At 34.5% G+C, this 16,837-nt stretch overlaps 1 protein-coding gene across 1 annotated transcript in view; it reads right to left on the bottom strand.

The window, feature by feature from the left end:
* Nucleotides 1–16,837, bottom strand: part of TBC1D22A (TBC1 domain family member 22A) — a 146,554-nt gene that overhangs the window by 92,345 nt on the left and 37,372 nt on the right. The window contains exon 9 of the mRNA XM_042018268.1: nt 3,512–3,621. Within this exon, the coding sequence (XP_041874202.1) occupies nt 3,512–3,621 (110 nt within the window). The remainder of the gene's footprint in view (nt 1–3,511; nt 3,622–16,837) is intronic.

The raw sequence follows: 16,837 nt of genomic DNA on the forward strand, positions 1-16,837 counted from the left end.
TAATAGTGGTACATAGTGGGAAGAGAAGAGACAAGCAGCATAAACAAAAAATGTTCCAGCTGGCTGTTGTGAAGAAACTTCAACATAAGGACGAGGAAGCACTGGATTAGATTAACCCCCAGAGACTGTGAAGTCTCTGTCCTTGGAGGGTTCACGATCCAACTGGACAAAGCTTTGAAAAACTCAATCTGACCTCAGACCTGGCCATACATTGAGCAGAATTATCATATGTTCTTAAGATTTCAGAAGCTCTCATTTGTTTTCCTGAAATAAATAAGAAGCAATTGCAGTGAGGCATAGTCTTTCTGGGACAAAAATGAAAGAAAAAATTTAGAGCACTCACGAAGCACTGAAAAGGAAAACCATTACATACATCATCATCCAAAATTGACTGCTATAAGACAGATATAGATTCCAAGATTAAATGATATTTTAGAGAGATAAAGTTATATCAAAAAATGCCCTAGTATTAGTTAGATCAATTTTTAAAATTTTAATAGAACTGTGATATAACACATGCACAGTCACTTAGAAGCCTAAACTTGGAGACAACCAACAGAAAAAGAAGATGCAAAGTAATCTAAGAAGAAAAAATAGATTAAACTATCATGCAAGATCAAACATTAACTAATGGAAAAGTTCTGCAAAACTCTAGCTGGAGCCAAAAACATACTTACAATAGGAACCTCCAGATGATAAAAAAACAGCATGAAGGAACCTGCTAAAGTGGCACATGATTTGAACAAGTTTTTTATTTCTTTTCTCAGCTAAGAACTGTATGCATGTCAGGAAGTGACTGTCTTGCTGCCCAGTGCCAACTCCTGTTCTTTATTCTACACATCTCTGTGGTTCAAAGATGTATTCTTATATTAAAAATACACAGAGTCACATTAGATACATAAGGGAGGGTGGATGAGTGAGGAATGAAGAAATAATAGATACTACACGTGGTAAAACTCAAGCAAGAAATACATATGTCTTAATAACACCTTTGACAATTCTGGAATCAAGAAAATGAGACTGTCTGGACGGATTGGAAAAATAAATGAGTTTTCTGTTAAGAATAATAAAGGGGTACAAATACAATCATACAATCATTCTTCCATTACACACTTCTGCACTGAAAGGACAAAAGTCACAAAAAAATGTATCTAGTTCATATTAGCCAAAAATTTCACAAGATGACCCTAACTGTTATCAAAGTGCACTCTTTAAATTTATCCAATATGGTAGGGCAACATGAAATGGAAGCTTATATTGACGAATAAATTAATGGCAATATTCTGCAGAGATTCTTTGATTGCAGTTATTACCACATGTCACATTCCTCTCTTCTAAAATCCCTGTACAGTTTATTCAGACACTTCAGACAAAACCATCACATACAGGAGTCCCTTATGCCATATTTTCAGACAAAAATAATTGTGCATCCAGAATGTAAGTCAGCTAGAACTACAGCATCATACAGTGAACCACTGAGAATCTTTAAAGTTCATCTAGTCCGAACCTCCTGCCATGGGCAGGAACAGCTTCAGCTAGCTCAGGCTGTTTAAAGCCACATCAGTCCTGACCTTGAACACGTCCAGGAAGAGGACATCCACAACTTCTTTGGGCTCTCTCATCATAGAAAATGTACTCCTTATGTCCAATCTAAATCTACTCTCAGTTTGAAATGTTGCCCCTTGTCCTATCTCTATAGGCCCTGGCAAAAAGCCCCTTTTAAGTACTGAAAGGTTCCAGTAATGTCTCCCCAGAGCCTTCTCTTCTCCAGGCTGAACAACCCCAATCTTCTCAGCCTTTCCTCATAGGAGAGATGCTCCAGCCCTCTGATCCTCTGCATCCACTCCAACAGGTCCATGTCTGTCCTGTGCTGGGGATTCCTGAAATGGCTTCAGCACTCCAGGTGGGGTCTCACAAGAACAGAGCAGAAGGGCAGAATCCCCTCCCTCACCTTGCTGCCCACCTGCTTTGCATGCCCAGGATCCAGATGGCTTTCTGGGCTGCAAGTGCACATTGCCGGTCATGTCCACCAGTATCCCACGTCCTTCTCTACAGGGTTAGTTCTTCCAACCAACTCAACCTGCAACTACATGGCTGTTTTATCTGTTAAGTAAAGTGGTATCATCACAGAAAGGAAAGGAAACAGGAGAATGGAAAAAAAAAACCAAGAAACCCCTTTATTTCAGCAGCACTGCAGTTGCACTGAATTAACTGTAGCATCATTAGTCACACCACTAGCATAATCTTTCAAGCCTGCTTTTGATAGATGAGTGCATCCTTGAATACATCCAACACCATTCCATTTATACAACAGCTTAAATTTTCATTGATGCAATTTAATTCCACTGCAATTAGTTTCCATATTTTGCTTCTCAGTGCCTGACGGTTTTGCATGAAAACAGAATTTTAAGGAGAAATCACCTAATCTGTGAACTTCCTTTCCTAGAAAAAAAATAGAGCAACAGGCCAGTGACAATGATGTTCCAGAAGTAGGTAAAACAGTTGGAGGGTTTGCATTTCTTTACCTGGGTTTCTTCCTTTCCAGTAGATTTCAAGCTCTCATTTTTTTTCTTTATAACTTTTCACATATTTTTGCTATGTGGTCAAGTACTTTAAAATTTAGGAATTCTGAGAGATTGAAATAAGCAAACCAGTATTTGTTACAAGAATCGACATGAGAAAATGACTATGCATTTCAAAAATGCTACACAGAATATTGAGCTTGATTTGACCTTTAACCAGGAGAAATACACTTAAAAAACCTTCAAAAAAGTTTAAGCCTTCTATTGTTGACTCAATTTTATAACAGTTTTGTCAAAAATGAACTCTGTTGCAAGTTCCAATTCACAATGCACATTAGCCAATGAAACATTCATATTAAAACGTAAGTCATAGGAAAGAATGTTGTAGATACTTCTTATCTTCATAAAATTATAAGCCCATGAAAATTTACCCAAAAATCTACCATTATTAGACTCCAATTTGCTGCATGTAGCATAAAATTGTGCCTTAATTCATAGATTTTCCACATTTGAAAAAATTCAAACATTCAGTGAAGTAGCATAAGTATCAAGTTTTAAATGTGTATTTTAAAAATATGAAGATAATTTCAGGAACTATTAAGACAGAAATCACTTTTAGGTTGCTATATTATTGACTTAAAAATTAATAAATAAGCCAGTTTTTCACCACCTCAGTGAGATTCTGAGCAACCATTCTACATGCTTGGTGACAGAGTTGCAAAACATGCCTCTAGAACCGGAGGTTTCAATTCTGCTCTAGAACATCACACCACAATGAAACATGAAGACATTTTGACCAAGAGAAGTTGCACAGGTTTTTTTTTTTCTGTTTTCCTTTCTATGCCAAACTAGCAGTGGATTTCTCCAATGGGAAAATCGACTTCTCCCTTGTTTTTTATAGATGTACTCTTTTTCAGCCTTAAAGTAGTTCACAACCATGACATTAATCAGTTAAGTCCACTACTTACAGACTGGAAAAATCAATTTACCTGAATGCCATCAAGCAACTTGCTCATGCACCAGTAACTGTCAGCCTCTATGTTCTGCAGCACTTCTTCAGGCAGACTGGAAACATCAAAATTTTCCACTTCTTCTTCTTCTGTTTTAGGAAAAGAGAGAGAAAGACAACTCAATGAAGTGCACATAATAAATAAAGCAAGAATGAGGAAAATAATTGAAAACAAAGACAGTCACCACTTATCTTCTTCTCAGAAACTTCAATGCACATTTACTTAAACAGGGACTAAATTAATCATTTATTGCTCAACTGTGTCATCTAATGGCTTTAAATGTTAATGAATACTTAATTTCTTGCAGACTGTGAAAATCTCAAATCATGCCTGGTTAACCAGAATTATTATATAATAAATTACTTTATTCTAAACATTTCACACCTGAAAGAGGATCAGAAGCACTTTGAGAGTCCTATATATGAACAATCCCTAAGAAGATGACTGTGTTTGCACCATGCACAGAATGTGCAAATATTTTGCCAGTCTTCACAGAAGAAAAAGCCCTGAAAAATACTTTTAAGAAAACCACTGAAATTTATTTAGAAAGCAGACTACAGCTTTTCAAGGAAGATTTGTTTTTCAGGCAAGCATTTGGTATTAGAAGGAAATCAGACAAAAGAAAACAGATGATTCCCACTCCTACCCCACAAAAAACTCTGTGATTCTCAGCAGTGGAAAAGCACAGAATCCAAATGACGCCTCATGCATGGAAACTGAGTCTTCCACACAAATGCATTTAAAGAAATTCACACTTCAATATGAACCAACATTTTACACTGTCTTTTTAAGGCATGGCATCTGAATTAATCCATTTTGAAAAGAAACACAATGTGCTGGCCTGCCACCTAACTCCCAAAGTTCCAAAGCTCCAGAAGAGAGTTTAACATGACCTGTGAAGGCTCTGTGTAAATGCTGTAGCTTCCTTCTTGCAGGGGCTCACAGTGTATTACTGTATCAAAATGAGTAACAAAGAAGTATCTGTCCCAGCCCTGGTTTATTCTCAAGGAGACGGAGGTGCAGAAGAGATCAATTTTACCTAAATTGTGCATGGTATACCCAAGAAGGAATTTCCTCCTTTACACAACTGCAAGGTAGCATAGAGTAAAAGGTAAGAGAAAACCAAGAATATACAGTATCCTGAAAGTCCTCTATTGCCTGTCTCACACCTTTGCAGTATGTAATTAGAGATCCCCAAGTACATCTTTAGGTTGTTACATTTGATTATGTTACCTTTTGTCCATTGGTAACAACCATTATAATTACATATGTTTTAAAATAATTTTAACATACCAGTGATTTTACCACTACTAGTAGACACTGGTAGCAAGGTGTTACCAAAGCATTCTTGTTTGCATTGGTGTCTATATGTGGGTGTACATCTTCTAAGGGATCACTGGTTTTGGATTGTGAAATATTAATAGCTGTAGGACAAGAAGATTAGGTTGTGCTAATAAAGCGTTAGTTAACATATTTACTTACTAGGGAAATCTGGTAAATAAAACAGGGGATTGCAGCAGACTCCATAAAACAACAGCATGGGAGGATCTCAGAGGTGGCAGGGTTGTAAACAATGGACCAGTAGTCATTCACTGGTAATTAAAGGAATGCCACCTTTGCATTTGAGTGCAGTTTTAAACACCCAATTCCTAAAAGCAGATAAACAAGTATTTAACAGATTTCAAATACTCTATATAATAAACACAGATATAGCACAAGCTCCAGTTAAGGAACATTTGACTGACAGAATGCTATGCAAAATCATAATCTACATATTCAGCATTTATTCATTTATTTGGGTATGTACATAGTGCAAAATGTTTGTTTTTCCATGCAATTTTAAGGGCAAAAGCAGTCAAGCTCCATGCTGCTCTCTCCCTCTTTTTTTTTCCTTTTTTTTTCTTTTTCTTATTTGGATGAGGAAGTAAACATACTAGAAAAGTTTTGAAAGAAAAGCACAAGGGATTTCAGGACAAACAACAGAAGCAAAAATAAGAAAAAAACACCCCAAAAGTACATATAATATTATTTGTGCTTGAGAACATAATTGCAATTTCTGGTTTTAAATAACATTAAATTTATTTTCAATGAGTGAAATCTGAATGGACAGTAATTTAAAGACTGAACAAAAGAATATGGACAGAAATAGCAGGCCAGTGTGTGCAATATCTGGGGGAGTAAAGATCACTGCCTAAATTTCCCAATTACAAAGTCTTACAGAAGCATTTCTCATTTTCTTCAGTTTCCTGCAGAGATCTTTATCATGTTATCTATACAACTGTAAAAGACAGGAAATAGTTGCCTGCAGGAAAACTGTTGTAGCATGGAATCTATGACATGCTGATCTGAATACGTGCATTGCTGTAAGCATGGTATTAGCTGTTCTTTACTTATTCCCAGGGTATGCTTCTGAAACTTCCCACCATGCAAAAAGACTTTTTCTGAACAGCTTTAACTGGCTCCACTCACAAAGCCAGAGACATAAGGATAAAACAAAAATTTAAAAAAATATTACTTACAGATTTAGTTTCCCAATGACAGTAGAAAATAAACATGCTAAACAGCTTGCCTCCATTAAAAGTAGGTTTTAATTCAAGATTAAGCCTAATGGATGATTTTGATGGAAGTTGTTCAGAATGTTAAAATTAAGTTCACAACTGATGTCTGTCATTTAGATGTAATAGATTTCTTCTAAAGAGTGCTGGAATTTCACCTTTTCAGTACACATCGGGGTAAAAATACAAGCAACCAACAAAAAGGTAGCTTGCATTCAGAACTTCTCTCAACCTGTTACCAACACCAAAATTCAGTCTTTATAAAGCGGGAAAAAAAATGTAACTTGATAGTTTTCATACTTCATTACACTAAGCAAGCTCCTACAAAAGAGATCTCTTTAAATAAAGCACACATTCTCTCAAAGGAATTTTTTCTAAAGAAACAGACATTTAATTGTGCTATTAATGTTTTAACTGTAGCTTTTTACCTTGAAATTGTTTCTCAACATTCAGAATCAGCAAAACTCAGATGAATTCACTGGAGTGGGAGGTAGGGGACAAAATGGGCAAGAAAGACGCAGTGCTGAAGCCCAAAACAGACTGCAAGGTCACCAATAAATTATGATTGTTCTTTACATACACCCAATATACAAAATAATAAATAGAAACACTAGATTAGTTAATTAATTGAACATTTTAAAATTGGGTGGTTTTTTAGCACTAATTTGTGTAAAGGCATAATATATTTACCACATATCTCAAATCCAAATTATGTATCTCTTGCAGCAGAGCAAGGAAACCATTCTGACCACACATGCACAGGTGTTTGTACAAAACTTACTTTGCTGTAATCTGCTTCAGATATTGCATCTTCAGGTAGACCCAACATAAAAGTTACCACCCAAGTATGTAGAGTACAAAATCATACACACATGATGGCATGAAGAGGTGCACAGTAATATTTCCACATCTAGAAGATCTTACATGTTCCACTCCAAACTCAGTTTTCAAAAAGCCTTACAAAACAGCCTCTCAGTCACTGCTGCACTACGGCAATGTTTTTCTAAGATCAGGACATAATAGAGCATTTAAATATAAATTCTTTCAGTAACAATTGCCTAATTAAATATGTATATTACCATATCAATATCTCTCATTGAAAAAGTCCTAGTTACATGCTAATCTTGATAGAAATAGCTCTTGAGCTGTAAAGGATGAATCATTAAAATAAAATCTTTCCTTTCTTTATAGTACTGCAGTCACAATGATAATTTTTTTTTAAAAACTTAATCATCCCATCAGTCCAGGCTTAGGTAAACATGACCTTACTTCTTTTCAAATATTCCGCTATAACCAGTCATGTTCTCACATAATGATGTATTGATGACTTGTCATTTTAACAATCTTACACAATTTCATTCAGATGCAATAGGAAGCAAGATAAATATCTTTATACATCAATATAAGAATGATGTTTCAAACATTAATCATTATATTTTATTAATATGAATTCTCTAAATAATTTTACTGCACACGGCAACGGTTACAATCTTGCGTGACCTGGCGAGCACAGTAAATCATCCTGTCCAAAAACATCTTGATCACATGGACTCAATTTTTATGCTCATAAAAACTAACATATAATTAATAAAAATAATTATAAATAAAAAACAACCCTGCAAGTACTCTCAATTTGCTTTATCACAAAAGAGTAGATATTTCATATCCTTTTCCCTAATTCCAGATTCTGTATGAAAGTAATCAGTAAATCATCCAGAGACTTCCTTTAGTGGGCCTACATTGCTTGCCAGTACGATCTTTTATACACAGGCTTTTTCTTGGCTAGATTTTAATGGCAGGTATCTTTTTTTCCTCCACACTAGATAATCCAGAATTTGCTCTTAATTCATATTTATAATCCACTGCACATATCTACACAAAATCAGACCTGTTCTTAAGGATGATAAATTTACTTGAAAAAAGGAAATTCTCAGCTCATGTTGCAAATTAAACAAAAGACATTGGTTCCTCATAGGCTGCAGACTGAGATTACTGCTTCACAAGTCAGACAGGAGGAAGATGAAAAATATCTTTACTACTTCAAACGCTCTATGACCAAAACAGGGTACAAAGGAGGATTAAGTAAACCTGGAGGTACCAACAAGTCTTTGACCCACAGAATTTGCATAATGCCAAATACAGGACTGGGAACCTCTTCCACACAGGTGAGAAATCAGCCAGTAAATGCAGTTTGAAATTACAGTAAGGAATATAAGCAGCATCCTTGGGTATGACATTATTATGAAACAGGAGCCTTCAAAGCTTCTAAGATGGCAGCTCTCAAAATTGGATTTCAGCAACAATGAACAAAATTCTCAGCATAAATTCTTCTTACAGTACTCACTTCAATAGGTTTGCTGCTGTCAACCAAAGCAGCTTGCCAGGGAGAAGTTGTGCATGTGACACCGAATTACAGGACTCACAATTAGCAACCAGTATGCATGATGAGCACAGGATGTTGATGAGTATGTTCTTAGAATGCCTCATAGGGGAATTCCCTGAGAAATCCAAAAGGTGCTTGGAGAATAGGAAATGAAAGATTAAAGGTTGAACATGTCTTCCACACTGCATTTTTAATTAACTAGTTTGCCCTTTATCATTTAATTTTTCAAAGCATCAACACACATAACCACAAACACGCAGAGAGAAAACACCAAGTGTGGGACAAGAGTAAACCATAGTATGGTCAAACAAGTCTAAAGCAAACCTCAGGAACCCATGCCTTCCCTGTGTTCAGGTATGGAATTGATTAGACAGTTATTTCAGAACTATCACTCCAGCACTGGAAAAGCCTTCTAAAAGAATCTGTAAATTAATGTAGTTTTGAAAAAGAACTATTTATTGGAGATGGAAAAAAATCAACTGCACTAAAGGCTACAAAATATTTAAAAGATAAAGAAACCAGTATATGTATCTGCATATGCAGGGATGGATTTTAAAAGTACTGAAAATTAATGCTTCTTAACTGAAATTATTAAATAAAAAGAAAAATCAAAATAAGAAATTGTCTTGCATGTAATTACTTAAAAATAGAAGACTGGCAAAGACAACTCATTTGAACAATTCCGTAAACAGAAATATGTTTAAGACATTACCTGGATAACTTCAAAAGCCCAAAGGTTCAATTCTAACTTGGGTAAATATAAAATTAATACAAATTATCCAAGCACTTGTATGTAAATATAAAAACTTCTAAAAATTCAGAAATGTAATTTTTTCGGTGACAGAAGACTGAAAACTTTGCCACTGTCAAGTAAGCTTACCACCCATTCACATATGACCATAACTCTATGTAAGTATAACTTCACTCACTCATGAAGCAATTTTTACTTTAACCCATTAATGTCCCTGAATGGCATAACAAACTGAGGAAAAACTGTCCTTCAGTGACATCATCCGCACACATCTATGACAGTGGCAGTTTGCTGCAACCCACACTGTGCAATATCCAACTCTCAAATGGATAGATATGTCCCTTTTCTTAACCAAAAATTACATGCTTCCTTATTTTGTAAGGTCCCACATCATTCACAGCTAATAAGAAATCCACCTTACAGACTTCTTGCCTTATTTACAACAGAAATTAAGTACCATCCATTATTTCCACTTTTTAGCACAAACTGCAAATACTGAATTTGAAGAAGTATATTTGAGGAGAATGCACTCTGCAGGAAACACTACTTATATTGCTTAATTGCTGAATGCATTCCTTAACTACTTTAATCTGCTGTGATTTACACTTTCCTAATCAAACTGCTACATATGCTTCTGAGGCAAGCCACAAGGCCTGCTTTTTTCATAAAATTCAAACATATTTTTACATTTCATATAGGTATTTATTATCAAGAAAAAGAAATAATCAAACCTCTACGGAAAAAAAAAGCCTGCTCTGTTGAAAAATTGTATGATCTCTAATTTTCTTCAACAATGTTACTGTAAGAAAAGTAGTTGTCTTTAAACTTCAGTCATACTGCAGTAAATTTTTATCTCATAATTGACTAAAGCTGGAACACGTAAATCAGTTCACAAATATTTTTTATGAGAACACAATTCATAAGCCAATTTTTTTAGTGTACTGAGTTTTGTCAAAACGAACGTGCTATAAAAGCATAAAGTACTCTCTGCTCCTGTGAAATAATGCAATGAAAGCCTACAGCAGAAAAACTGTTTTGCAAGAAAACATTTTTGCCTTTTTTGGTTATTGTGCTTAAGTACTTAATTTTTCACTTCTGCTTTAAAAATTTCTTTTCCACAGCTTAAAGTAAAAATTTAAAATACCAAATTTCTCAAATAAAAAACAAGTAAAATATCCCCATGCTAATGAAAAACCCAGTGACCTTATTATTACTATGAGTAAAAAAGGTTTGCATTTAAACTACAAGCAAAGCCAACTCAAATTGAAGTTGCAGCACACAAACTTCTGACATTTATTTGTATTGGTTTGAAATCTATAAATTATTAACTAACCATACATCTCATTGGAAATAAGACCAAAAAAAATTTCTTACAATTCTGTTTAATCACTCATCCACCTAATTTGAAAATCTTTTCTTAGATCTTCAGCTGCTACTGATCTATGTAACAGGATTGGAATGTTATGCTTCTGGCATTCGTAAAGCAGGTTGTCATTGCTTAAGCGACTCTTTCTCTTTTAGCTTTTCTTCCCATGAGTTACTTCATAATAAACACATAAAGTTGTGATATTTGGATGTCAAAAGCCACTTTTAATGGCAAAAAAGCCATTAAAGTAATTTCCCAATCTGTTGGAAAGCATGTTTGAGAAGACTTCGATCTGGAAGTATAACCACCCCTGTGCCGCTTCACTATAGAGGGATGATCATTAATTATAACTACATGGAGACCACGGGGAGAGGAGAAATAAGAATGCAGAAGCCAGAACTAAAATATGCTGCTCCCTTTGGAATATATGTCTCTCCCATAGCTATATTTATTGCAATTAACTTCCTTCTTCACAATTCTTCCATTTTTATACCTGAAGAAATCTTTTGGTTTCTCTTTAATTTTACTTTACTGCTTTTACCATTATCCAAGATATTGTTATCCATTTTATTCCCATGACACAACATTTCCAGTCTGTAGTTTCAAACAGAATACCTTTCACTAATCTCTCATGACTTCCTCACAGTATTAGTCTATTAATCTCTTAATTGCCTTCAAAAATGAGACAATATAAACCACAAAATGTACAAACTCGAGAAATGCATTTTTACACTAGCATTCATATTATAAAATTAATTTCATTTTTAAAATACTGAGAGTGTGCACTAAGCATCATGAAATAACACATCTTCTTTAGACAGATACATCTGAAAATTTAGAAACACATATATAGATGCAAAATAAACTTTAAAAGCAGATAATTTAAATCCACATCATCCTATGCAGTAAAAGAGGACCTTCATTGACAGATTTGTTTTAATAAATACATGGGAAACAAAAATTCTTTTTCCTCAAGTTCTTTTTAGTATACATCACAGAAGGAAAAAAAAAAAGGCAAACTTGAATAATACAAAAAGACTGTGATTTAAAAGACAAATCTGACTTAGCTGAAAACATCAAACACTTCAAATCAATAGAAAGGCTAGACCTGACTTATTTATTCTGATTACTTATGATAGAAGTTTGATTAGCCCCATTTGACCTAAGAATTTTTTTATTAATTCAGAGATTTCTTCTATACATCTCTTATGGCAAAAATTCAAAAGAATGGCTCTGATTTTGCCCATAAGACAGGATTTGGAAAGTTTCTTCACAAGAAACATCTAAGTAAAAAATCCACATAGGTCTCCTGCTATGAGGTGGCATTTTATAGGTTCCATGACACCAGCGTCAGACTTTTTGCCTCTTTGATAGACTTCCTGGCACTGATATGATTGAAGAAATTCTTATTAGTAACTTTCAAGTCCCTACTTGGCTTTTCCTCTAAAGTGTAAAACCATGACAGTCATCTAAAAGATGGGCTTTAAATGGGCTTGAACTCCTCAGCTGCTTTTCAGAGGATTCACTTTAAAGCACAGCTTTACCACAAAAAGTAAATGGAGGATGGGCCATACACTGTAGTATGCTGATCAGTATTCTCAAGACAAACTTTGGTATGACATAGAAGCATGCAACAAATATTTAAAACAAACAAGCTAAAATAAAGGCCAACCCAAACCACTGAATTCCACCTACAGATGCCTCCACTCACAATAATGGGGAGAGCAATACAACAAATAAAAAGAAGCTCTAAATTTAAGGAAATATAATCCAATTATTATTGCTCTAGCATCAGTAAGAAATCTTTGTAATGTTAGGAAGAGTAGGAAGATGATTGTAATTTCATGCCTACAGATTTAGCCAAAAAACTTTTTATGAAATGGCAATTGCCAATTTTTCAGTTAGTATCTTACACGACCAAAGATTAAAAATTTTCATTTAATCCTCTATGTACCAGGAAAGCCAGTCATATATAGCAACATATTTAAGAAAAGAACATTTAACTTAAACAGTGGTACCCTGAAGCAATTACTACCAGGCATCAGAAATCATTAGGTCTGAAAAATCCTCAGTCCAACACTTATTTTAATCTTTGAGAAAGTAGGTGTTTGCTTCTTCCATAGTTGCTCTTACAGCTTTTCTCCACACCCAACCTTTCTTAATCCCTTGAGATACTTTTTTTAAAGCTTGTAAGTCAAAAAATGCAAAAAAATCAATGCAAAACAGATCAGAAAATGCAGCCACTGTTGCTACACTTTCAATGAAAATATGATAATTAGTTATGATACTGTTTTGAAACATTTACTTAGGTAGGGTAAAGTGACAGGTTTCAGACGCGGAGCACAGCAACTTCATATGTAGATGCTTTTCTGAAAATAAGTTATATAGGTTGTTCTTTCTTTGAAGATCACTTAAAAATTTAAAAAATTTGCAAGACTAATAGACTAAAATTTCGGGTGTTAAGGGAGGTTGAGGATGTTTTTGCTTTGTTTTAAACAGACACTCATAAGAGACTACGAGCAATTAATAACATTACTCAAAATACTGCTTTTCTCTCACATGCAAAGCTAAAAATAACAGGCAATTAAGCAGTTGGATATACTTAGGATAATCTTAATGTCTCTTTTTCACTTCTGACAGCTATTGTTAATAACAGCGAGAGAATTCTAATTTTAATTAGGCTTATTCCACTGCAAATAGATAGAAGCATTTTTTAAAATTATCCACGAAACCAGTTTTAGTTGAATTACATTAATTTTTTCCAGAAAGGTAGCAAAGCTGAGGTGCATCCTACTTTGTCAACTAATACATCCTTATGATTTAAGTATCCAGGACTATTACTACTCTATATCTGTAATCAAGTGATAAAAAATATTTTATCACAGCCCACATTATATTCAAGCTAGTAATATGTGCCAGTTCATAAGAACAAGAATTTTCATTTTACAGTTTGTGCAGTTAACTGAATGGATTTTCAAGAAATTCATTTCGTTTCCATGGAGGTCCTGAAGATTACTGGAGTTACTTTCTCCATCACATCAGTATGATATGACTTTGAACACTTTGATTACTAAGAACTACAAATATACTTTAAAGAAAGAAGTAAGATTTTAGAAAACGTGACAGAATTAACATAAAAAAAAGTCTACGTAGAAAAAGCAAAGGAAGAGGGCAAAGCTCAAGATGCAACAATACATCCAACACTTCAGATGAACCATTCTAATTAGCTCAGAAATCTGACAGTATATTAAAGAAAGTGAAATAAAAATTGAAACAGACAGAAGAACTGATTTTGTAAAACTGCACTGTTTATAGTAAATCAAGGTCATTCAAGACAGTACTAGGAAGCAAATAATAGAAAAGCAGGTTGCCATATCCTGTATCTGTCTGTTGTGCTTCCTAACCTGCTAAGCAGAAAGTCAGTGTAATTCACAAATTCTTATAATGAGCATGTGTTATTACACAGCTAAAGCAGTCTAAATGCTACCTGGCACTAAACAGACCTTTGCTTCTCCCTTCTTCCCTAATATGCTTCCATCCTCACATCAGCACTGATTCTCTTCTCAAATCCTCAAGATGAGTGCAGAAAGTTAAATAATTCAGTTTATTATGGACATAGTTTCCAGCCAGTTTAACTGTGCCCAAGGAAAGCCAATGCAGACCAAAAAAAGAAGACTGGAACGCATGTTTTGGGTTGGAAAAGAAAAAGCAAAGCCACCTCTTTTGACAGCAGAAAGCCCTGCTTCAGCTGTGTCGTCTAAGCACACAGCAAGCAAACCTTTTTCTGACCAGCAAAACATAATCTGGAAATACTCAAACATGTGGCTCTACTGTGAAGCTTAAGGAATAGAGAAATTAAGCTAGAAGAGGCAGGGTACACTGACCTCTTGAAAGAACAAATGGGATCTGGAAGATTCTACAGCACATAAGAATCCAGTTCACACTGTTCCAAGACCTCACAGGGAATCAAGTACATTAATGAGTAAAATATATGCAGCAATATACTACTACCCAACTACCCTATACAGTTACTTGCAGATATATGCTCAGCTGCTCATTATTAACATCTTCTCTCAAGGTTACTATATTCCAAATTATGCCAAAAGTGGGTTGGTGCAATTAGCCAAAAATCCACCAGTTAAGTAAATAAATCACCTCGTTATCAAAGCCTATAGAGAGCACTTATGCAAACAGATCCACTCATATAGTTGACACTAAATGCCATCACAAACTTCCAGTAGGTTAAGCAACTAGGGAAAAACAGTAGGGAATAAACTCTACCACTAGGAAGTCACACACAAACTGCATATCTGAGTAAAGCTTAACTACGTTCATTTGGACTTCTGTACTATTGTAACTACATTTAAAAATAATTCTTAAATTAAATCGTTTTATAACTCTAAGCCAGAACAAAGTGCCCACTACAGAATGAATCAAGCTGCAACTAAAAAACTGATATTCCAACAACTCATGCTAAAAGATAAAGATGAACTTGTCCAGGTAAATAATTAAAATAAATATTCAAACACAAAATAAAAGGATCAAAAGATTAAAAGAAATGTATAATTCACTGATTCCTATCAGTTCTCTCCATTACACAAGTTCTGACAACTTATTTGCCCTTCTTCATGCTCCCTTATTCCCTAACCCCTCACAAACTAAGCATGAGATGTCCTCTTAATACTATCTACATTTTCCTTACTTCTGTTTGGAATGCCTCCAACTATCTTGCTTTATGAACCAACCCTAGACAGGACAGTGTATCATGGCAAGCACTGCTAGCTGACAAAAAATTCAAACAATTCAGGGCTAGTTATCTTCACATGGATTCTCCTACTTGTTTAAAGTGAATAAAGAATGTAAAATAGTAAGATTTCTTTATCCAATTAGGCCTGAAAAACTGTATTATATATTAATAAAGACAATTGCTCAGACATCGTGAATAATTTATTTTTTCTTAAGTCAGACATACATAAAAACAAATTAACAATTTAAAAGTATAATCTGCCCAAGTGCTTCAAAAGCTTGCTTTTTAAAGCACTAAAATTCAGGTCTTTATTCTTATTGTCTTTATTTCCATGTAATTTACCTGAAGGAACTTTGAGTCTTTTTCAAAAACTACAACTCAAAAATATTTAAGTTAATGGAAAAAATTTCTAACTGCTTTCCCACTGCAGTCAAAATCAGTCCTGCCCCACAGCACAGAAGACTGGCACAGAAGCACCAAGTCCTCTGTGGATGGGCTCAACACAGGTTTCTGTTTAATTCTGGACCTTTTCTATGGTGCAAAGCAGGAATCATCAGTTTGTGAAACCAAATTCAAATACTGTCTATCTTGTTCATTAGAGTCCTCCCTCTCTTCAGCTACCCTGCAGCACTTACAAATTACTTTCACTGACAACAGATTGGCACAGCAATAGGGGGAGAGCGGGACAACATATTTCTAGAAATTGAAAAAGTGAACAGTGGTTATCTCAATGCAAGCTAAGATAACGCTGAACAACTTCCATGCCATGTTATAGTTATAAATATATATGTATATACATGTATATGTATACTAAGTGTTCAGTAATACATGAGAGCAAAGAGTGCAGCAAAGAGAACTGACGGGGAAGTAAAAACATTCAGGTCACCGAGTGGCTCGTGTACTGCAGCTTTTTCAGAGCAATGCAGATGATGTTTTCTGGACTTACGTAAAAGACTTTTCAGTCTGGAGTTTCAAGTCTTGAATTCAACAGTTTTCTGTAAGACTTCTTCATTTTTTCTCACCCAAATCACACAGATAACAATATTCCATGTAATTATCAAAGACTATTTCATAGAAAATTGCTCATGCTTATGACAACTTGAGTCAACTTTCCTGATGTCACAAGTATTACTACAAAATTATGGAAATATTAAGAAACAGCACTGAAATATACCTTTGTATATGGAAACTACATTACTGGTAATTTGCATAAAGGAGAAAAAATTTAATGCGATTAAATGGAACTTGTGGTATGGAATTTCTGTTTGACAGAAAAGTGATTTAAATTATTTTGAATAATTTTTCATACAAATTTTAAAAGGGTTCTAAAAAAAATTTACTTTCTTAATAGTTTCACAACTTGCAGGGAAACATTAAAATATCAATTATGCTTCATGTCCCTGCTTTTATGCAAATTTGTTTCATGTTTCATAAATCATTTCCAAAAAATGTGTAAATAAAAACACTTTAACACAATATTGTGCAAAACCTTGTATTTATTTA

This window comes from Corvus kubaryi, unplaced genomic scaffold (assembly GCF_017639235.1).
Source record: "Corvus kubaryi isolate FWS band 111438036 unplaced genomic scaffold, C.kubaryi_AGA036_p1.0 137, whole genome shotgun sequence".
In the NCBI taxonomy this organism is placed as follows: Eukaryota; Metazoa; Chordata; class Aves; order Passeriformes; family Corvidae; genus Corvus; species Corvus kubaryi.